This window comes from Ascaphus truei, chromosome 13, assembly GCF_040206685.1.
Source record: "Ascaphus truei isolate aAscTru1 chromosome 13, aAscTru1.hap1, whole genome shotgun sequence".
Lineage (NCBI taxonomy): Eukaryota > Metazoa > Chordata > Amphibia > Anura > Ascaphidae > Ascaphus > Ascaphus truei.
Window position 1 is genome coordinate 20,413,514 of NC_134495.1, and position 23,517 is coordinate 20,437,030.

General features: G+C 48.3%; 1 protein-coding gene across 1 annotated transcript in view; it reads right to left on the reverse strand.

Moving 5' to 3' along the window:
* Positions 1–287: 287 nt before the first annotated feature.
* Positions 288–23,517, reverse strand: part of RBM19 (RNA binding motif protein 19) — a 42,528-nt gene continuing 19,298 nt past the window's right edge. Inside the window, exons 17-25 of the mRNA XM_075568826.1 lie at positions 20,164–20,324; positions 19,685–19,745; positions 19,260–19,339; positions 19,068–19,123; positions 13,760–13,876; positions 12,688–12,793; positions 9,298–9,418; positions 4,422–4,519; positions 288–1,038 (exon numbers count right to left, since the gene is read on the reverse strand). Coding sequence (XP_075424941.1) covers positions 4,437–4,519; positions 9,298–9,418; positions 12,688–12,793; positions 13,760–13,876; positions 19,068–19,123; positions 19,260–19,339; positions 19,685–19,745; positions 20,164–20,324 — 785 coding nt within the window. The 3' untranslated portion in view covers positions 288–1,038; positions 4,422–4,436. The remainder of the gene's footprint in view (positions 1,039–4,421; positions 4,520–9,297; positions 9,419–12,687; positions 12,794–13,759; positions 13,877–19,067; positions 19,124–19,259; positions 19,340–19,684; positions 19,746–20,163; positions 20,325–23,517) is intronic.

Consider the following 23,517-nt stretch of genomic DNA (forward strand, 5'->3'; position numbering starts at 1 on the left):
CTCTCTTGCTCCCAGTTACTCAGAGCTCTCTCTCTGCTAGTTACACAGAGCTCTCTCTCTCTCTCTCTGCTAGTTACACGGAGCTCTCTCTCTTGCTCCTTGTTACTCAGAGCTCTCTCTCTCTGCTAGTTACACTGAGCACTCTCTCTTGCTCCTAGTTACACGGAGCTCTCTCTCTCACGCCCCTTGTGCAGATCCTTTTTTGTTAGCGTGCAGGCTAAATGAGCAGTCTGCCCATTACTAGCCCAGCCCAGGCTCTTACTATTTAACAGAATCTGTGTCATAAATATGGACAATGGGACTTTTAATTAAATAAGCAGCTCATAACGGCCCCCGGGCCTAACAGTCTTTGGTTTAAATATGATTCATCGGACACCGGCTCCTCACTTTCTCACCGTCAGGGAGCGCCCATATCGCCACAGAGCTGGCGCGTGACAATGCCCTGGGAGTTCCGTGGCATGCCACTGGTTGACCTTGCCACGGTCCCGCCGTGTCACTTAACCCCTTCGCTGCATGCAAGGCACTGAAACACACAACTCCGCTGCCACTTCTTTATGGGCACTATTTCAGTTTCCACACGGGTACAAAAGTGGAACATATATAAATATAAAAATACTTTAGAGACACATCCAGGCCAGGAAATATACTTTAAACATTTTAAAACCAGCAAATCTTTCCCTATTGAGCCACTGAAGTTGTAAAATAAATCCACGGTGCGTATTACCTGATGTTTACTCCACTCCTACAGTATGCAGGTATAATTAACCTCTTGGCTACCACAGGGGCCAGGAATACAATGCTGCGGGGTCACTTTGCCAATAGAGTTCAGTGAGCAGACGAAGGGTTAATACAGTCCAGTGGTTTCAAATGCAAAGGCCAGCATTGTCACATGACCGCTTCAGTGGGTCCGTAATGCATGGAGTGGGACCCGCCACCTTGATGTCCCCCTGCCAATGAGGTCCCGCACATGTAGAGGTCCCACACTGGTGTCCCTTAGAAAGCGGCAGAGCCGAGGTGAAGGGTCACAGCCCAGGGAACCTGCAGGGAGGAAAAGGATTATTCTGGCTGCCAGGAACAAACCAGCTACACCTGTCAGGGCCCTGCACAGGCAAAGCGCCGGACTGAAGTGCTGCCTGCGCTGATCAATCGGACACGCGGCGAGAAATAAAGAACGTATGTAGTGTTATGACACACGGTGCTATGCGATGCACACACAGCGCTATCCGATGCACGCGAACACAGCGCTATGCAATGCACGCAGACACACGGCACTATCCGATGCACACACAGAGCGCTATCCGATACACGCGCACACACGGCGCTATACGATGCACACGCACAAACAGAGCGCTATCCGATACACGCACACACGGCGCTATCCGATACACGCACACACACGGCGCTATACGATGCACACACAAAGTGCTATCCGATCCACGCGAGCACACAGCGCTATCTAATATATACACAGCGTTATCCTATGCACGCGCACACTGCGCTATCCGCTGCACGCGCGCGCACACTGCGCTATCCGCTGCACGCGCGCGCACACTGCGCTATCCGCTGCACGCGCGCGCACACTGCGCTATCCGCTGCACGCGCGCGCACACTGCGCTATCCGCTGCACGCGCGCGCACACTGAGCTATCCGCTGCAGACGCGCGCACACTGCGCTATCCGCTGCACACGCGCGCACACTGCGCTATCACACTGCGCTATCTGATGCATGCGGGCACCGCTATCCGCTGCACGCGCGCGCACACTGCGCTATCTGATGCATGCGGACAACGCTATCCGATGCGTGCGCCAACAGGGCTATACGATGCACACAGTGTTATCCAATGCACACGCGCGCACACAGCGCTATATGATACACGCGCACACAGCTATCGAATGCACACGCGTGCCAACAGGGCTGTCTGATGCGCACACACACACACGCACACAGCGCTATCCGATGCGCGCACACAGCGCTATCCGATGCACACACACAGCGCTATCCGATGCGCACACACAGCGCTATCCGATGCGCGCACACATCGCTATCCGATGCGCACACACAGCGCTATCCGATGCACACACACAGCGCTAGGCGATGCACGCACACAGCGCTAGGCGATGCACGCACACAGCGCTAGGCAATGCACACACATACAGTGCTAGGCAATGCACACACACACAGCGCTAGACGATGCACAAACACACACACACACACACACACACACACACAGCGCTAGACTATGCACACACACACACAGCGCTAGGCGATGCACACACAGCGCTATGCGATGCACACACACACAGCGCTAGACGATGCACACACACACAGCGCTAGACGATGCACACACACACAGCGCTATGTGATACACACACACAGCGCTAGACGATGCACACACACACAGCGCTAGACGATGCACACACACACAGCGGTAGACGATGCACACACACACAGCGCTATGTGATGCACACAAGCAGCTTCTCTGTTTTATAAACCCTATACTACTTATCCCAGTTCCTACTCTGCACACACACAGCATCCTATGCTAATCTCATTTCGTCCTCTCCACATACACACAGCATCCTATGCTAATCACAGCATCTGTTCTGGCAACACACACAAACATTAAATAAACAAGAAAGAGCCCCAAACACACACATAGTAGGGGAGCGTGACATGCAAAGTAAGAGAGACACGGGAGAGAATAAGGGTATACAACAGGGAACATGAAAATGGTATAGGGGAGAGGTACAGAAGACATGGGGGGAGGGAGAGGGGGCGATACAGGGGGAGAGATGGCACTACAGGGCGATAGGGGAAAGAGAGGTGGAGAGCGGGCGATACAGGGGAAGGAGGCTGTGAGAGGAGGGGTAAAAGAGACCATCTGGCCGCAGTGTTACATGGAGATTGCTGGTATTAAAAGGTTCTCGCGGCTGAGTGGAACCAGGGGACGGCTGGTGTAATGAGATGACAAAACGCTGCGAGTCTGGGATGAGCGCGGCACGGTCACAGCGCGGCACTCTCAGCTGGGTAATTTGTAAGTGTCAATCTCACCGTGCCTGCCGGGGGGGGGGGGGGGGGGGGTGGGGGTGGGGGAGGGAAGCTGTGGAGCATTATCCCACCTCATCTGTCCCAGGCTAATACCGAGTAGGCCGGACAGCACATACTGCAAGGCCACGTGTGAATATATCCATCTATATACATGTATATGCATATGTGTGTGTGTGTGTGTGTGTGTGTGTGTGTGTGTGTATATATGTATATATGTATGTATATATATATATATGATAATTTGTGCGCACACCTAAAACACCTCCCAGTTGTACGTGTGGGTGCTTTATAGCATCTAACGGTGCTCTTTGATGTTGCTGCTTAATGTCTGAGGTCCCACACGCCATTCTCACAAAGGGAGAACAACAAAGACAGTGACATAAGCGCAAACCACAAAAAGGAACATTTGCTACCTAAGTAGGTGTACGTAATGAGAAATTAGTCTCTAGAGAGAACGGGACTGGTCGAAACCAGAAGTGAAAGTCCAACTCAAAGGGACGGGATGGTGGCGAGAAAACGGGTAAAAATTTTTTGGAGTTGCGCTCCCCTCTCTCCATTCTAACACGGACCTACATCATCGTACCCAGGAGGTCTGTGTTCCCGGCTTTAGTCTCCGCCTGAAGGTTCCAGCTGATGAGCCCCGAGAGTGATTCTCAATACGCGCGTTTACCCGTTTTCTCGCCCCCATCCCGTCCCTTTGAGTTGGACTTTCACGTCTGGGTTCGACCAGTCCCGTTCTCTCTAGAGACTAATTTCTCATTAAGCACACCTATTTAAGTAGCAAATTTTCCTCTTTGCTGTTTGCGCTTATGTCACTGTCATATACATATATACACACACACACACACACACACACACACACACACACACACACACACACACACACACACACACACACACACACACACACACGTAGTTCCAGCCATGCCCTATGCGCAAAACCTCAACAAACAGCATGGCCAGTGCCAGTCCGAGCTATCAATGTCACATATATTTTAGGCAATGGACAGGGACAGTACCAGGCTCCCCCTAACATAGCTAGCACATGCGCAAACTCATCACTGCCCACCCAAACCTTCCATGTACACAAACACACTGCAGACTGTGAGGGCAGCAGCGGTATCAGGCTGCTCCAATGCCCTTCATACAGATAGTCAATGCCCGCCAAACAAACCCTGGTAAGCACCGTCCCCCCATCTAAGTATACAAAAGACCGAGGCCAAGGGGCAGCAGCAGTGCCAGTCTACCCTCCCTGTATCTCCACACCATCGCGGCATGCCGAGTACAAGGACAGTGCGCACAGCTGCCTCCCCCTATCCCTGGCCTGTCAGATCACCCCCCAGAGAGCATGCTTGTTAGCTAGGAGCTCGTACACAGTGCTCTGCCTCCTACTCATCCTTATCCTCCTGCTCCAGGCTCTCGAGGAAATCATCCATCACCGTGGAGGCCTTCCTTCTCTTCTTTGGAGAACCTGTATGAGGAAGTGGGAGAGAGGAGGGGAGAAGGCAGGGGCACGGGAGAGAAAGTGGGGGAGACACAGGGGAGAGAAGGGGGTGACAAGAGATAAGGTGGGAGAGACAGGGGGCACGGGAGAGAAAGGTGAGACACGGGAAAGGGGGCACGTGAGACAAGGTGGGGGAAACGGAAGAGAGGGGGGACGACACAAGGTGGTGTCACGTGAGAAAAGGGGGAGACAGAGGAGGGACACAGGAGAGAATGTAGAGATAGGAGCGAGGTAGGAGAGAGAGCGGGGACACAGGGGAGAGAGGGGAGGAACACAGAGGGAATAGGGGACAGACGGGGGAAACACAGGGAAAGAGAGGGGGTGAGACACAGGGAAGAGGGCAGGTAGAGCAGAGTGTTATATCGTGCAGACATCTATTCCACCCTTATGTTTCCCTGTTCAAATTGCCTATGTTTCCCCCAATGTTTTTATTGAAAAATCATGCCGTCATTTTTCTTTTGGACACATTTTGCTGGAAGACCATTTTTTTGTTGGAGTAAAAAATGGCTGGCATTGGGACGTTTATAAATAAACCTCTCTGGCACTGAGCTCAGGTCACCGATAAAAGCTGGATGCGTTCTAGACTTGAGGGTGTTATGTTGTAGAAGTGGTACCCAAATGCCCCAGTTTTGCCTGTATTCTCTACCATTGTTTTCTGCCCCTCCTTAAGGAAACCCACACTGAGTGACATGTTTACAGAGCGCGGAAAACTAGTCAATAGTAATTAACCTGCGAGGAGACACAGGAGCTGACAGAGAGGGAGAGAGAGATGGAGAACGTGGGGGGGGGGGGGGGAAAGAGGGAGAAAGAGGGGGGGGGGAAGAGGGGGAAGAGGGAGAGAGGGGGGGAGAGGGAGAAAGAGGGGGGGGGGAGAGGGAGAAAGAGGGGGAAAGGGAGGGGAGAGGGAGAGAGGGGAGAAAGAGGAGAGGGAGAAAGAGGGGGAGAGAGGGAGAAAAAGGGGGGAGAGGAGAGAGGGAGAAAGAGGGGGAGAGGGAGAAAGGGGGGAGAGGGAGAAAGAGGGGGCAGAGAGGGAGACAGAAAAAGAGAGGGGGGAGGGAGAAGGACAAGAGAGAAAAAGAGAGGGAAGAAAAAGAGGGGGGAGGCGAGAAAGGGGGAGAGGGAGAAAGAGGGAAGGAATGAGGAACAAAGAGGGAAGAGAGAAAGTGAATGAAAGAGATGGGAATGAGGAATAGGAAGACGGAGATAGTAAAGAAGTGGGCGAGGAACATATTAGTATATTAGAGGACATGTAATAACAGATTCGCTCAGCATGACATGTTGCAAGTGTCAGCATTCTACATGCAGGGGGTGTGCATGAAATCTGATGACCTAATTTCCCCCCCCCCCCCCCCTCCCCATTTTGTGGAACGGCCGTTTTGTCCCCAGCACCAACATGTAGATAGGAAGTTTTGAGAACATATAACACAGAACTCTCCCGCTCCCTCCTGCACCACTCAGGGTTCTTACAGCAAGAGAAAATGTACAGACTTTCAGAGATTACTCATCAAATAAAAATATCACTCGTGAGCACATTCACTCGTCTCAGACAGGTCGTCAACCCCCCCGCCTTTCCCCATTATCTCCCAGCTTCCAGTGCTTCCAGTGAAGAAGCCAGGGATTCTGGGTAACGACATGCAAATGAGCACAGTGGGTTCACCTTTTACTTCTTGTCCATTTCAACATGGGACCCCTATCTGCGTATGCCTGCCGCATTACACAGCTTTTCAGCACAGCCTGGGTTAAAGAAGTGTATAGCCAGTAACCCTAAGGGCAGACAGCAGTTTTGACCTCTTGGGTTGGTTATACTGGCTTTGCGATGTGATGCTGGGATAGGTTTCAACTACACATTAAGTAAGTTATGGTGGGTAAAAAAGTAACAAAAACCCTCTACCATACAGTGCATAGCAAATAAATATCCCACTTGTGAGCACATTCACGTCTTAGAAAAGTCTGCTACCACGCCCTTCCCCATTATCTCTTAGCATGTGTCCACTACAGCTAGGGATTCTGGGAAATTACATGCAAATGATCACTGTCACCTTTTGCTTCCTTCCAGTGACGTAGCAATAGCCCAGGGATCCACGCTCTTGGGTGACCATATTTGCGGCTGACTGCGCATGCGCAAATCTGCTCGCCGACTGCGCGAATGGCACTTGCGCAATCGCAACCGGCAAGCTCCGATCGCGCATGCACACGAGCAGCCGGCAAGTGCCGATCGCAGATGCACAGTCAGCGAGCAGATCGTCAGATTCGCGCAGGCGCAGTCAGCAAGTGCCGATCGCGCATGTGCACGAGCAACCGGCAACATTTTGCACAGGGGGGCACGCGCATGGCCCGCTACGCTACTGCTTCTTATCCCTTTTCACATGGATCACCCCTATAAGCTGACGCAAGAGATAATTTAAAAATAGCTCAGGGCAAAACGCGTAGCTTAGTGGTGAGAACACAGCCTTTGAAGTGGGTGAACTCAGTATCAACCCCAGTGTCAGCTCTCCTTGTGACCTCAGGCAAGTTATTTTATCTCCCTGTGCCTTAGGCACCAACATTAGATTGTAAGCTCTACGGGCAGGGGCTCCTTGTGCCTGCAAAATCGTATGTACAGTGCTGGGTACACTGTCAGCGCTATACAAGAAAAAATCATTTATTAATATTATTATATTTGTTGTATGTTGAAGGCCCCAATCCCATGTAGTCGGCCAGTTGAATGTCTTCTGGGCCTCACAATGGGGAAGTGTTTGTCAATCAAGTGTCTTGGTTTCCCTTACCACCACCTCTCCCCCCCCCCCCACTTCCTTATCAGAGAGCCAGTAAAGATAAGGGGAGGTGGGGAGGGGGGGCTCTGGCTGTACAAGCTCTTGCTGATCACACAGGGACATCTCACACAAGGGAGCAGCCAGAGGCAATCACCCCCTCCCGATATACTTAGGCACAGTCTATAGTGCTGTGCGCGCGGAATTTCAGTTGGCTGACGTCAGTCATCCTTTCTATAGAAGGGCCGCGCGCGCGCGCATAACAGGGAGCGGGGAGCCGACAGACGGCGGCGAAGATGAAGAAAATCATTTTTCGCGCCGATACCGGCGCTGAAATGTATGTATATGTGTGTATGCATGTATGCGTGGATGTGTGTTTGTATGGATGTGTGTGTGTGTGTGTGTGTCAATGATTGCGGAACTAAAAAAAAAAATATATTTATTAAACTTTTATTTTCTTTAAAAAATCTTGCTTAGGTCTTCCTTTCACTCACACAACCCATGCACACACAAACACGCATACACACACACACACACACACACACCCATACCCACGTACACACACACACACACACCCATACCCACATACACACATACACCTCCCTGCTCTATAAACATGAAAAGCATGCGGCACGTGCACACGCGGCCGCACGCTGTGTATAACAGTCCTTAGAAGTGTTGGATTTGGGTAAAATAGGTATTCATTACCCAGATGTGACCCCTTAAACATGTCACTTCGGTCCTAGGAAGTATTGCCCCTGTAAGTTTGCACCCATGAAACATCCCAAGATGGGTCCCACACAGAACAGCCCGGTCTTTAGTAATAATATAAATATATATACATATATCATTTGTTATACACACACACACAAACACACACACACACACACACTATATAGGTATGCTTAAAAGAAACCCATGGGAGTGAAATTATATATATCTTTTTTCTTCTAAGCATACCTGTTTAATATTTTTTTTTTAACAGTTTATAGATTATTGAATGAATTACACAATGGAGCGTTCGTTCTCCTTTTTGGTGTGTGTATATGTGTATATATATGTATATATATATATATATATATACACACAGAGAGGTCATGGTGATGGCCCCTTGGGTCATAAAGGCACAGATCAAACAAACAGCAGATTTGTTGTTGCTTGAGAAACCTTTTCATGGCCCAACATGTCTCCATAGCTAGAACTGTGGTGCACAGAGCTTTCTGCGATCTTTTCTTCTGTCCTGCAGAGACCTGCAACATGCTGCCGGTTCTCCACACGCTATCACGTCTAAAAATAAGCTTCTAGAACATTGATGGGCAAAAGGCAACCCTCAGGGGGGCTTCACCAGTGCCCCCCAACCTCTGGCCGCCCCAAGCAGCCCTCTCTCCCGATGCAGAGGGAGCGGAGATGTTGCTGGTGTGGATTGTAGCTTCTCCCTGCTCCCTCAGCTGCTTAATGACCGTGCCCTGATAAATAACGTGTTGCCCTGCTCCTCTCTTGGGCTGATCACTAGTTCCCAGTGTAAGGAGAGAAGCAGGACAGTATTCATCCCGGAGCTGGGAGAAGCGCCTACCCATGGCGGCAACGTGCCTTCTGCCTATATATGATGCGTGTGTGCGTGTGCGCGCGTGTGTGTATGTGTGTGTGTGTGTGTGTGTGTGCGCGTGTGTGTGTATTTTGTGTGGCCAGCCAGGGCAGGTGGAATGGACTGGAGGCCAGTTTCTTTGGGTCTTAGTCATTAGCTGTGATAGTGCCAGTCACAGCAACACCGCCTTTCATTATCTGCCCCGTGTCTCGCCCCTTCCTTCACCCCTATATGTCTCGTCTCCCCTCTTTCTCTTCCCTGACTTTCTCCCCTTCTCTTCCCATCCCCCCGGGTCTCCCCACCCTCGCTCCCCTTGGCATGCCCACCTCTCTCCCCTGGGTTTCCCCCCCATTATATCGCAGTGTAATGACCAAGAACCAGTGCGTCTGCTCCTATGTGTTCCTGCGTACCGTGATATTGCTCCGCGGTTTTCCTCCTCAGTGACTCCACGCTCTCCTCCGCCTCTGCCCACTCCAGAACCAGCCTGCGTCCGTATAGATGGGTACTATGGCATAGGGCGCTGAACGCTCTCTGTAGGGACATAGGGAATTCCAAGAGGTCAGTATCACAGGCAGCAATATACATACACCTATATCAGTGTCGAGATACAATAGCGCTTGATGAGCTGGTTTATCTAGTCCTAGCGGTTTGACTCTATAACCTCTAGGTCTCCACGCCATGGGGGATTATAATCTGAGTCCAATAAGCTTGTTATTCTGATCTGTGTGTAGTCAGAGGTCCGTGTGTCTGTCCCTCTTAAGATGTGCAGCTTAGAGGAGAGACGGGAGAGGGGGAACACGATCGAAACTTTCAAATACCTAAAGGGGTTCAACAAAGTGCAGGAGGGAAACGTATTTCAAAGGAGAAGCGATAGAACAAGAGGTCGTTCTCTGAGGCTGTAGCATTGGGTATCTTTGTCTTTTGTTGTATATATTTGGCCACGCTCATTACCACTCCTTTTGACACACACAATTTTTTTAAATATTATATATATATATATATATATATATCTATATATATATATATATATATATAAATATCAGAGGCAGCACTCCAGGTAAGTGGTCAAAAGAAATTTGTATTAACAAGACATCTTATCCAACGTTTCGGTCCTCGTGCGGGACCTTTCTCAAGGTGATGTGATGTGATGACCTTGAGAAAGGTCCCGCACGAGGACCGAAACGTTGGATAAGATGTCTTGTTAATACAAATTTCTTTTGACCACTTACCTGGAGTGCTGCCTCTGATATTCGTTTTCGAACGGTATCGTATTGCCTATTCTATACCATACAGGATTTGCACTCACATTGTTTAAACCAGACGGAGTGCCTATTGTTCTGCAACATCTACTATATATATATATATAGTATATACTGTATATATATATTTACATACATACAATGTGGTGGGTTCTGGGGTTAGAGCTTGCTGGAATTGTGTGTTTATTAATTTTCAACTGTATCAGTTGTTTGGAGGTTAGTGACCGCTCCTCCCAGGGTCTAAGCTCATCCCATCCTACTTTTTAAGTAGCAGGTTTTTCCATGTACCTGTGCAGGACAGGTCCACTGAGGTCATTCTCCCTCCACTGCAGAGGTAAATGAGAATGTTCACAGGTAGTGTTAGGACCTGCATACTGGTCACGCCGTGACGTGGCTGCATACTGGTCACGCCGTGACGTGGCTGCATACTGGTCATGCCGTGACGTGGCTGCATACTGGTCATGCCGTGATGTGGCTGCATACTGGTCACGCCGTGACGTGGCTGCATACTGGTCACGCCGTGACGTGGCTGCATACTGGTCACGCCGTGACGTGGCTGCATACTGGTCATGCCGTGACGTGGCTGCATACTGGTCATGCCGTGACGTGGCTGCATACTGGTCATGCCGTGACGTGGCTGCATACTGGTCATGCCGTGACGTGGCTGCATACTGGTCATGCCGTGACGTGGCTGCATACTGGTCATGCCGTGACGTGGCTGCATACTGGTCATGCCGTGACGTGGCTGCATACTGGTCATGCCGTGACGTGGCTGCAGACTGGTCATGCCGTGACGCGGCTGCAGGCTTATAACGCTTTGGTCAGAGGGTTTAAATAAATGACCCTTACTCATGAGAATACTGACACTGAAGTATTTAACCATGTATTTTGTCACATTGGATGTAGCATTGGGTAGCTTTGTCTTTCATTCTCTGAGGCTGCAGGGCGGCAGACTAAGGGATTACTTCTTCACAGAAAGGGAGGTGGATTCGTGGAATAGCCTCCCAGCAGAGGTGGTAGGGGCTAATACAGTAACATGCTCGGGATAGTCAGACGTTTATGCTAATTACGGAAGAAAGTCGAGGATCAAACAAGGTCTGAGGTTTCACTGGCGCTGAGAAAATGGGCAGACACGATGGGGCCAAGTTGTTTCTTATCTGCCGTCAAACTCTGTTCCTATGTTAGGAGACTTAGAGGTAAGGCTCTCTATGTTCCTTCAAACCCCGAGTCTTAGGCCACGGGCATGGTCAGCGCTTAGGTTCTGACCCGCGCTGACGCTCGACAGTGAGCCCCTGCAGCCGCAATGAGAACGGCTTTAGCAGGGGCTCGAGCGCACTCCCGACAGTGAAATTTTAGATTGAGAGCTGAGTCCGCACACGTGACCTCCAAAGCAACCAATGAGGAGAGGTGAGTGGAGCAGGGGGAGAGATGTGGACGGGAGCGGGGTGAGTTGTTGCGTGGGGGGGGGGGGGGGGGGAGGAGAGAAGTGTCCCAAGGGGACGCGGGAGAGACTGGCTGCCAGCGGGGTGGGTGAATTTATGCTCGGGGGAGTTGGGGAGGGGGGGGGGGGGGGAGTGTCCCAAGTACCGCCTCCCTCGCAAGCGCGCTCACTGCCTCGCCGGCCAGGCAAAAGCTCCTGCTTGTGCTGGCCACGCACAGCGTGAGCGCGCCTCAGCATGAGAGGCAGGAGTATGGACGCGGCCTTAGAGGCATGTGTTGGCCTTCGCTTGCATCGAGTCCTAGAGGTGAAGGGGGCTCGGGATGAGAGAGAAGAGAGAGAGCGAGAAGAGAGAGAGAGAAAGAAAAAGAGAGAGAGAGAGAAAGAGGAGGGGGCGACCGTCTGAGCCAAAGATTGCGAGAAGTGAGAAAGTTAAAAGTAATAATGAGCCGGGAAGGCTGTAATTAGACTGAGATCTTGTGCCAATGTAAACAGCATGTAAACACCACCCTCCCTCCGCCTGTTTATTTAAACAGGCGCATCACTTGTTAATTGGAGAACAGTCTGTGTGAAAACAGCTATTTAAAGGGGGGATGACAGGGGGGGGGGGAAGAGACGTAAACAGGATCCCCGCATCTGGAGGAAAACAGAAAGAAGAGCAGGCACGGGGAAAACACAGGGAGGGAAAGAGGGCTGTATAAGAGGGGAGGGAGAGAGCGCTCTATGAGGGGAAGGAGCGAGCAGTATAAGAGGGGAGGAAGGGAGAGAGAGCTGTATAAGGGGAGAGGGAGGGATGTAGAAGAGGAAAGGAAGACTAAATAAAGAGAGGTAAAAAGAAAGCTTTATAAGTGAGGAGGGAGAGGAGGACTCTATATAGCAAGTAGCAGGGTAACAATGGACCAACTTCCATTCCCTTAAATAGAAGCCAATGCATTATTCCCTATACAAAATGTTGGGGATACCCAGCTACAGAGAGAGCACCTGGTAAGATATGCTGATACTAAGCCCGGGCACAGACATAGCCGTATACTGGGGCACAGGTGAGCAGCTGGCAGGAGGGGGTCACTGTGCACTGGTTACTCCCGATCTGAGACTGTCCTCACCTTGGCATCTTGTTTGGTGACAAAGTCCACAAAGCCAAAGCCGCGGTGTGTCCCAGTGCCCGCCATCTTCCTGGGCAGGCGCACCGTCTTCAGCTCGCCAAACGTGCTGCGGAGCAAGACAGGAACTGGTTAACAGGGCGGCGCGGGACCCCTCACCCTGCCTGCCTCGGACTACAGAACCCCGTCTCACCCAACCATTTGGACAAGGCACTGGTCTTTGAAGGGGTTCAACACAACCCCGACTTGTGACATTGGGCAAATCCCTTCATACTCTGTACCGCATGAGACTGTAAGCTCTTGGGGACAGGACTGAGCCACAGTATTAGACGACTGTTATTAATGGCGGGTTTGAGAACATGTAACACAGAACCGTCCTCGCCCCCCCCCCCTCCCCCTCCCCGCACAGCTCTCACCCCCCTTCTCCGCTCATGGTTCTTACTGCGGCCAGTAATCCTGTTACATGAAAATAACGTATCTAATGCGGGATGCATAAAATCCTCATCGCAATGTTCCCTCCGGCTGGGAAAATAATCTCGGTCCAAGGCGGGATATCTCTGAACCCCCAGCGTCCAGCCTGTGTCAGCATCTACCCAAGAGCCCGTCAAAAACTGCGTAGAAGGTGAAGCATGTAGCTTCCCACCAAGGTCACATGGAGCAACAGAGCATAGCCGTGCGTGAACAGTAGGGCATAACTCTGTGCAGTCCCTAAACACAGTGACATCAAAGTGACAAGGTCACACAACAAAACAGCGGCGGATTAAGACCATACACCTTGCAAAACCCAACACGCAGCACAACAGATGCATGCAGCAACAAACATGACAACGTGTTGTGGGTCTCATTACACATAGCAACACACACACTGCTTCACACAACACAATGACACAGCCTGAGCCTTATCACGCACACCATGCTAAAAAACAAAACAAAAAAAACCCCGGTACGCAGCACAATCAGTGCAAGGGCTCCCCCTGCTGCACCGACCTGGGAACACCAGGGGTTTAAATAACCTGCAAGGAAGGCAGCATGTTGGCAGCTGTAGTGCCATGCTCCCCTGGGCCGCTCCCCTCACCTGAACAGCTCTCGGACCTCACGGACGGTGGCTTGGAAGGGGACATTCCGTACGAGAATCTTTGAACTCTGCTGTTTCTTGGTGGTCTGTTTCTTGCGCTCTGTAGAAACTGATTGCCTGTGAAGGAGGTGACAGCCAGGAGTTAGAAGCTCGGTACTGTCCTTAGGCACATGACTGCACTTATTGTCTCTATGATAACTTGCTTACGTGGCCTTAAATATAGAAGTAACCCTACAAGTAAAATAAATATTTGAATCAAGGAAACGTGTGGCATTAAAAATGCAGCCCCCCCCCCCAAAAAAAACCTCCCACCTCAAAGAGAATAAAAAGCTGCATAATATAGAAAAGCATTTTTTATTAATCGTAGTTGTATTTCAAAAGATTTTACATTCTTAGGCCGCGCTGACAGTACCGGCGACGGCGACGCTGACGTCACACTGCAGTCGCTGAAAAAAATCAAATTGACGTGACTTCCAGCGATCGCGACCAAGCCGTCGTGTCGCTTCTACTATAAGCGCACGCAACGGGTTCAGTACATTTGTTTTGACACGATGTCGCACAAACTGGGGGGGGCAGTTTTTTTGGGGGGCGGCACGGCGGTTACAGGGGCCCCACGCTCTTCAGCACGAGGCCTCTGAAAACTCACCTACCCGGCTTCGGTCCACACGTCTCCATGGCAACGGGCGTCAAATGATGCTGCGGGGTCACGTGACATGACCCTGCGGCGTCGTTTGTCGCTGCATTAAAGCTAAGGCCCAGGGGGAGAGCAGGCACGGGAGGTGCAGGAAGTTTGCGCACCCCATATCTGGATCAATATACTGGAAATCTATCAAAAACAGGCTCAAGACCTACCTGTTATCCCTGGGAATTTAATTAATGACCCACAACCTGTCCGGCATTTAATACCTAAAGTACCGTCCCATCCTGTATTGGATCTTTCCTTGTGTTCGGTCTCATTTATAACCTTAAATATTTTGTTCTTTTTCCCTTTTTGTAACTGTGAAGCGCTTTGAGTCCCGTTGGGAGAAAAGTACCATATAAAGTTATTATTATTAAATACAAATGTAGGATGAGTACCTGGCGTCTAAATTTAACATGGCCTGAACTCGATGAGAAAAACAAACGTGAGTATATTCCTGCGCACCAGATAATAGATTAATGAAATAATGTCAATATTAGTGATTATACAATATAAACAGTGATGGAGTGATGACTTCAATAGTGAATAAATCCCTATTGAATCGTGATACCAGTGATCACACACAAAATGAAAATGTACCACCTGTATAAATTGAGATGATGCTGCTGCTTACAGAGGGTGGCCCAAAATCCTATGAAGCTAGTATAAGAAAAAAGAAAACAGAGCAAACATCTCATGGTGAAATATCTAATGATTATGTTCGTTAACCATAAATGAAGGTAAGTAATATGCGTACATCAATTCAAAAGTTTACAAGCAAGACATGCTATGGACATGTTACCAGAGTGGCAAAGGACCCCCAATCACCAAACCGGTCTCTCCTTCCTGCAGACTGCAGCCAGGTCAATGTCCCGGATCTCCTCGTTCTGTCCAGAGTGGTTCTTACAGGCGACCAACGGATTGATATCCTCGGTTTCCTTGCTTCTAAGGATGGCGGTTCCTGGCGTGGTCGGGGTCTATTTCGCTAGAAAATTACACTCCTCCATTGTGGAGTACTACTGTAGGGACACACGCTGACGGCAAACGCCGATTCCTCCTTCCTCACCTTGGCGGCTACTAGTGACGTCACCACCTAAGTCACGGCTATGGTGGATAGGACAGTCAGAATATGGGTATTGCCGAACGGAGGCTAGAAACAGCGTGTCTGGTGTCCATAGATAAAATGATGAGTATGCACTGAATAACAGATAATCCTACGCGTTTCATAGTGGAACTACTTCTTCAGGGATAATGATTACACAACATAGAACACCATATATGCCCAGCGGGGGCAGGGGAGGGGGTTGTGTGATTGGACCAGGTAGGGGACAGTTTCTGTCCAATCATAACACACCACCACAACAAAAAAATTAGAGAAATCGGAATGGGAATTAGAGAGACACCCGAGAGGTCTCAAAAGATGTCATTCACCAGAAGAGGGACGAGAGGAGGGAGGGCGTCCTATACAACAAAGAAAGATCAAAAATGGGAGAAATGACCAAATCTAATAGGGTTTTATTTTTTTAATTTGTCCTCAGTCATCCTTACAGAACATTAGGAACATATTTTAAAAAAGGGCCCCTTTTTCAAAATCTTGTGGTCCCAATGGATTTCAGTTATTTTCTGATGCATATAAGTTCACAAGAAATCTTACGTTAAAAAGACACTTTTTGAAGTCAGATTTAGGCACAACATCTGAAATTTCGGAAGGTGACATTGCAGTGCAATTGAATATTGATCCAATACCTTGCCAACATACCAATTTTAAACCACAATCAAAATTTTATCCTACACAATCAAAAGGCAGTTTTATTGATTAATTTTTTAATGTGGTAAACAATGAATTTATGGAGATGGTCAAGAATCTTGCCTCCAAGTGCAGATCTAAGAAGTCACTAGTAGCCGGCAAGGTGAGGATTAATCGGCGTTTGCCGTCAGCTACAGTACAGTCCCTACAGTAGTACTCCACAATGGAGGAGTGCAATTTTCTAGCGAAATAGACCCCAACCACGCCAGGAACCGCCATCCTTAGAAGCATGGAAACCGAGCCTATTGATTCGTTGGTCGCCTGTAAGAACCACCCTGGAAAGAACAAGGAGATCCGGGACATTGACCTGGCTGCAGTCTGCAGGAAGGAGAGACCGGTGTGGAGATTGGGGATCCTTTGCCACTGTGGTAACATGTCAATAACATGTCTTGCTTGTAAATTTTTTAATTGATGTACGCATATTACTTACCTTCATTTATGGTACATGGATATAATCATTAGATACTTCCCCATGAGATATTTGCGCTGTTTTCTTTTTTTCTTATGCTGAACTCGATGGACACATCTTTTCGGTCAACCTCATCTACTATGTAACATGTTCCGGCAAAGATGGATGCAGAAATATGGTTTTACTAAAACGTGAACAATTTGAGATTTACAGTACCAATTCCAGACTAAAACACCTTGGAGTCTCAATGAACAAATATATATTATCCCAAGTGTAGGTTTTTTCTTTTCATTTTATGGATAAATGTAAGATAAACGCATATCCATTGTGGAGGGATATAACTTTTTGTTATGATTATTAATTAGAAAGAAACGGTTTGGTTATAATAATAAATATTAGAGAAATAAAGATTTTGATCAAATAATTCATATATATTCCTTTTTCTTCCTCTCCCTTGCTTCATAGGTTATACAGCTGAACCCCGTTATAACGAGGTGCTCGGGTTCCACATAATGAGACTGCGTTATTACCGGGATCGCGGGGGAAAAACAAAATGGCTGCCACGATCAGGGGTTCCTCGTCCGCCGGAGGGGGAGAGCTGGGATCATTTTCCCAGCGTTCCCAGACCCGGCGGCAACCCCACGCACGATTTACCCATCTGGCAGCTCTCGTCCTCTGCTTGGCATCTGGCAGCTACTGTACCAGCTCTCTGACTCTCTGCTTCAGCTGTCAGCTTCCGGCTGATAGTTCAGCGCGAGAGCCAGCTCCCTTAAAGGGACAGTGTGTGTGTGTGTGTGTGTGTATATGTCTATGGGATCACAGCAATTGATCTAGAGTATCCATTTAATTTGCAGTCCACATTGAACCTGTAGCACATATACAGTATTGTATTTGGCATCTGCAATAGTCATCCAAATCCCTGAATGCAGATATCAGTACACAGTTGTACTCGGGCAGCACAATAGGTAAATAGAGTCAATACTGCTTTGCGATATAAGTATAGTACAGTAGATGGTACTGTACATTCCTGCATCTGCGTTGATCATATAATGTGATATCAACGCTGATGTCAATGGAAACGTGCTTAAAACAGTAGTAGATGGTACTTTCCTGCATCCGGGTTGATCATTTATCATTATCAGTGCTTAAATATCAATATAAATATCAATATCAGTGCTTAAAAGCTAGATTTCCTGTTCTTGTGTATCTATGTAGTTCTACCTAGTAAGCACCTCACTCATCACTTTATTAGCTGTAGCGGGGTATCTCTTGTGTTGCTCGTGTGTGTCTCTCCCAGTGTGTGTCTGTTAGCAATAAAGCATTGAATATTTGTATTAAATAAATGCAGCTTACCGTTTAAAAAATGGGAGCCACGCTTACACCGTGTTGTAGCGGATCACGCTATAACGGGGTTGAGCTGTATTTGTATTGTTACTGATTATAAGGAACCATTCATTAAATTATTCCTTAATGTATGTATCAAGTATTATTAGCACTATGTATGCACTTAATTAGTATATGTAAACGAATCCCAAGCTGGATATATTTTTATTGATCGTTTTGATATGTATTTATATTTGACAATTTGTATTTGGGGATTGTTTGAAGTATAGTTTGGCATGCCCTTGACAAAGTGATGAATCACGAAATGTGTCCGGTTGGATCAGCTCACATCACCACACTGTGACATCACTACACACAACTGAGAGGGCGGAAGTAAAGAAGTACGGGAACACAATGGAAAATATAGGCACAGAGGGAGGACCACTGTAGTCCGGCCGGGTATCGATCAGCAATTCTGCATTTCCAGCAAGACCAGTTGCTACCCGAGTGATTCATAAACTGGTACATTTTTGCTACTATATCAGAATTGTCTGCACTATTGTTATAACAGAGTGACTTTTTACTTACCTTGGTTGCTTTTAGTCTCGCTTTTATCGTTACAGATAACAAGACCCTTCTTTTGGGGGGCTTTACTCCCCTACCTTACCAGGACGGATAGACTTAAAATATATATAAAATGTATTTATTATTAAAGTCATTTGTTTGGTCCAATGATAAACCAGGATAGTTCTAGACCCTATGTTAAACTAAAAGACCATTTTACTTAATAGATATTTATACATATATATTTAGGCACTGTACCGTGTATGAGTTTCACTGGATGTGCTAAAACTGAGCTTTGTCTGTGTTTTATGTTCTGTCTCTGGTTTTAAATATATTGCCATGCTCAGTAGCACTCCTCTGTGACACTCATATGCTTATATATATGTTGTGGTTATATTGGGGGTTCAATAGGAGCTTGTTAGGTGTCCATTATGTTTTAGTTCTAGACCCTCCCTGACCCCCAAAATAGTCCCTGCACTGATGCGGCCCCGGAAAACAGGGGTGGGACACACGGACACGCACTCACCTGGTTGCCCTCTCAGACAGTTTCACCTCCAGCTGGTGCCCATCCACAGTGCAGTGCTAAGGGGGAAAAAACAGAGGGCACGTCACAATGAAGCAGAGCACCTACCAGCTGTGCCCAGTTACAGATGCAGCGCTTATTTACGGCACAGCCCACTCCCCACCCTCCATACCCGATGTTGCAGAACGCAGGTACCTGAAGTTGTCGCAGAGCTTTCTGTGCCTGCTCCGCTTTCGGATACTCCACAAAGCCAAAGCCCATTGACAGGAGAGAACCTGGTGGGGGGTGGGAGAGAGAGAGGGAGAGACCTCTTTTCACATCCATCAAACTGCAAATTCACATGCTACTTTATAAAGCATTACTGATTATGAGAAAAGTTTTCTTCTTGGAGAACACAGCATGGTTATAAAGCTAGTGACATCTAACCGCTTCTTCAACTACTCTAGAAAAGTTAATTTGTTATAACGGCAGCAATAGAAAACCCAGAGTAGTGTTATAAAGTGAATTTTAATGTTCAATGAACATTATATTGTAGCTTCACAATGCATGACGTATGTCCTGAGCTTGTACAGGGGGCTTTTTCCTGCATGGTTCCTCTGGATTGTGTGGAAGATGCTCACCTGATTTATCCTTCTTTCGTGAGATGCTGCAGCTCCTCACAGCTCCGACCTTAGAGAAGACCTGGAGAGAGGAGAGAACGCGAGGTGCGAAATGTCATACACCTAACCTGTCAAGAGACCTGCAGACTATCGCTCCCCACAGCTGACAGAATCCAGCAGAGTATCACACAACCAACCCTCACTCCTCTTCAATGCCTGCAGAGCATTGCTCAGGTGTACCTCACGCTACCAAAGACCAATGTAGTATACCACACCCCAGCCTCGCCCCTGGACGAGACCCGCGCACACTTCATCCACACCACCCTGTCAGAGACCGGCACAGTGTCTTACAACCAATTCATCCCCTTCTAGAGCATCACCGGCAGCCTCTTTATACCCATGGCCTGCAGATCATTGCTCCTTTATCACTCCCCTGCCGATTGGATACAGAACATTGCGCCTTGAACCCTTTCCATCTGAGAGCTCTTTGCAGGCTGTACCTCTTTCAGGGTTTCCTCGTTTGTGCTGAAGTTCAGGTTTTTGACGAATAAAGTACAGCCAGGAAGTGTCTCCTCCTCCTCCTCCTCCTCTTCTTCTTCTTCCTCCTCCTCTCCATCTTTCTCTATCCCGCTCTTCTCCTCTGCTTGGGTCTCTGCACCCTCTGCGAGAAACAAACAGGAAATGCTTCAGAAAACCTCCCCCCGGCTACGCAGGAAACAGGGGCAGGACTGCTGGCCAGCGACAGCTTGGGAACAGTGATGCTACAATACTGGAGGCGTATGACGAGCAAGGCAGGGGCAGACCTCACCAGAAAGGAATTAACGAGGAACACGGCAGGAGAAGAGTCTCTCTCTCTGTTGTTTGAAGCTACAGAAAAAACAGTGCAACGCAATGAGATAGGATGGGATGGCGTAAACACAAGATGCTACGGTGCAGATGGAGTTCTTTTTATTCCTTCCTTTTAAAGCGGCATTATCTCTTTTTCTTTTGTGTTCCGGTTTTGAAGCAGGGGGGTCTCCATAGCGGAGCCGTTTTAATTTCAGCTCCGGGGACCCGCTGGTTCCCAAGATACATACTGAAGGGTCTGCCGGTAGAAAATGTTTGTGCAAAGGTCCACCGAGCCAATAGGAAGGCACGTCGTCATCCCTTGCTGCTTCCTATTGGCTGCATGCCGCGGGAACTTTAATACACCGTGAGCGCCTTTAGTGGTAAGTATCTCGGTAAGCAGGGGGTCCCCAGAGCTGAAATGACAGCGGTTCAACTCCGGAAACCCCGCCTCCCATCAAGGGGGGGGGGGGGGGGGGAAATATAACGACCCATTAAGGTCGAAACAGTCTGTCTGTGGGTGAGTTTACTGGCTATGCATCTTAACCCCATCTCTGCTACAGAAGCTGTGATATACAGCAAGCTTAAGCCTATAAAGGGGAACCATGTTGAATGGTTTTGAAGCAAAAGGTGGCACTGTGTGCTCATTTGCATGTCATTTCCCAGAATCCCTTGCTGCCGTGGAAGTGCTGGGTGATACAGTGGGTGCGTGTGTCAATCAGTGGGTGCGTGTGTCAGTCAGTGGGTGCGCGTGTCAGTCAGTGGGTATGTGTATCAGTCAGTGTGTGTGTGAGTATGCGGACACGGAAGGGGTCTGTCTGAGTCCCCCGGCCCCGAGCAGCCCCCACTCTCTTCCCCCTTCCCCCCCGCCGGCCAAGGTACGGAGACAGCGGCCGGATTGTGTGTGTGTGTGTGTTTCTCTTCCTTCCTCCTCTCCGGTGACTGCTGGTGTTGGAAGCTGACACTGCTGACGGCCTCTTCTGCCAGCAGTGACGTCACTTCCGTCACCATGCAGTCCCTTTCCTGCCAGGGAATTTTTCTCATCTGATAGGTGCCGCTAAAGAAATTTTGCTTAAAAAAAGGCCTCTCAGAGGCAGGTGTGGTGCACGGTAAAGGTTAAATAATTACAGTCTGTAAGGATCCCTAGAGATCCAATACACCGACACAGCACAATTGATAATCACAAGAAATGGTTTATTGGGTCCAAAATGCACACACGTCTGACGTTTCCATTCCCTGAAGAAGGTCCCCCTGGGGACGAAAACGTCAGACATATGTATGCATTTTGGACCCAATAAACCCTTTTTTGTGATTATCACTTGTGCTGTGCCGGTATATTGGATCTCTAGGGATCCTTACATAATATAATATAACATAATATATATATACACACACACACATACATACAGTGGGTTTATTGGCTTTGCATCTCATCCCAGGCTATGTTTAAAAGCTATGTTTAAAGCAGCATCCATTGGCTTAAGCGTTTTCCATGTAATGTGGTCTTGAGACAAAAGGTGACACATTGTGTGCTCATTTGCATGTCATTTCCCAGAATCCCTTGCTGCAGTGGAAGCACTGTATGCTAGGTGATAATTGCGAAAGGCAGGGTTGCAGACCTGTCTAAGACATGTGAATGTGCTCACAAGTAATATTTTTATATGCTATACGGCGGAGGGTTTTTAATCTCCTTTTCACCCACCACAACGTAAATAATATATTTTTTTTTTTGTAAAGGCAAAGCTCCTTTAAATTACTAACGGGGTCAACGTCAGAACGATTCAATGCAACCAAAAATTGCATGTATTATGGAGTTTCACACATCCCACTCCCCCTCCAGAGTAATAAGGGTGATTAAGCAGCGTTCTCATTATCTTTGTATGTATTTGCGCATGCTCGTCCTTATTTGCATGTCATTCTGTTTATGTAATTATTAAATCTCTGCACCCCCGCTGTGGAACAGGTGGTCGCTTTACAAATACAGGTTAATAATGAACCCTCTTCCCTGGATGTCGCAGACTCCTTTAGCACGGAGCGCCCTATTCTGTATAGTCCCAAGCAGCCGTTCGAGCCGTTTTTCGGCTGCAAACCACTATTGAAGTCAATTGTGATTTTGGCCCCTAACTATATAGAATGACGCCCCTGATGAAGTTGAATAGGCAAAGCAGTTTCTTATTACACAATAAATTGGTGCAGCTAAGCCCCTATTAACCCCATCTCTGCTACAGAAGCTGTGATATACAGCAAGCTTAAGCCTATATAGGGGAACCATGTTGAATGGTTTTGAAGCAAAAGGTGGCACTGTGTGCTCATTTGCATGTCATTTCCCAGAATCCCTTGCTGCAGTGGAAGTGCTGGGTGATACAGTGGGTGATTTCAGAAACACTGAAATGCATTTCAAGCTTTTTTTTTTTTTTATAACTGTAAGGAGCGTCTCATTGAGTAAAGACACCGAGTTTGAATCGGGGGAACCTGGTTCAAATCCTTGTGACCTTGGGCAAGTCACTTTCTCTCCTTGTGCCTCAGGCACCAAAAACAGATTGTAAGATCTACGGCGCAGAGACTGTGTCTGTAAAAGTCCTATGTGCTGCGTACTGCACATTATACTGTAATGTGACCCACACTGAGTCCCATTGGGAGAAAAGCGCTATATGAAATAAAGTTATTATTATAACAGAGATACAATTGGATTTCTGCGGGTTCCTTGTCAGCTGCATACACAATAAGGTGTGCTGGGTAATCCTGGAAAATCTCTGCCCTCCTCCTCGCTCTCTTAGGAGTGTAATATAGTGCGTGTGCGCTACCGTGCACACGCGCGTCAATCATAATCGACTGTGTATAAACCTGACGTTCTATACTTCCGACGCACGCACGTACGTACGGCAGTGAGCGTTGAGCCGGCAGATCGGAGGAAAGACATGAAAAGTGTCTTTTCACGCTGCTGTCGGTGCACGTCACGCTCTATTAACCAATCACAGCGAGGCTGCAATTACTTTGTATTTTGCGCAGAAGGGAAAGGGTCAGGGTGT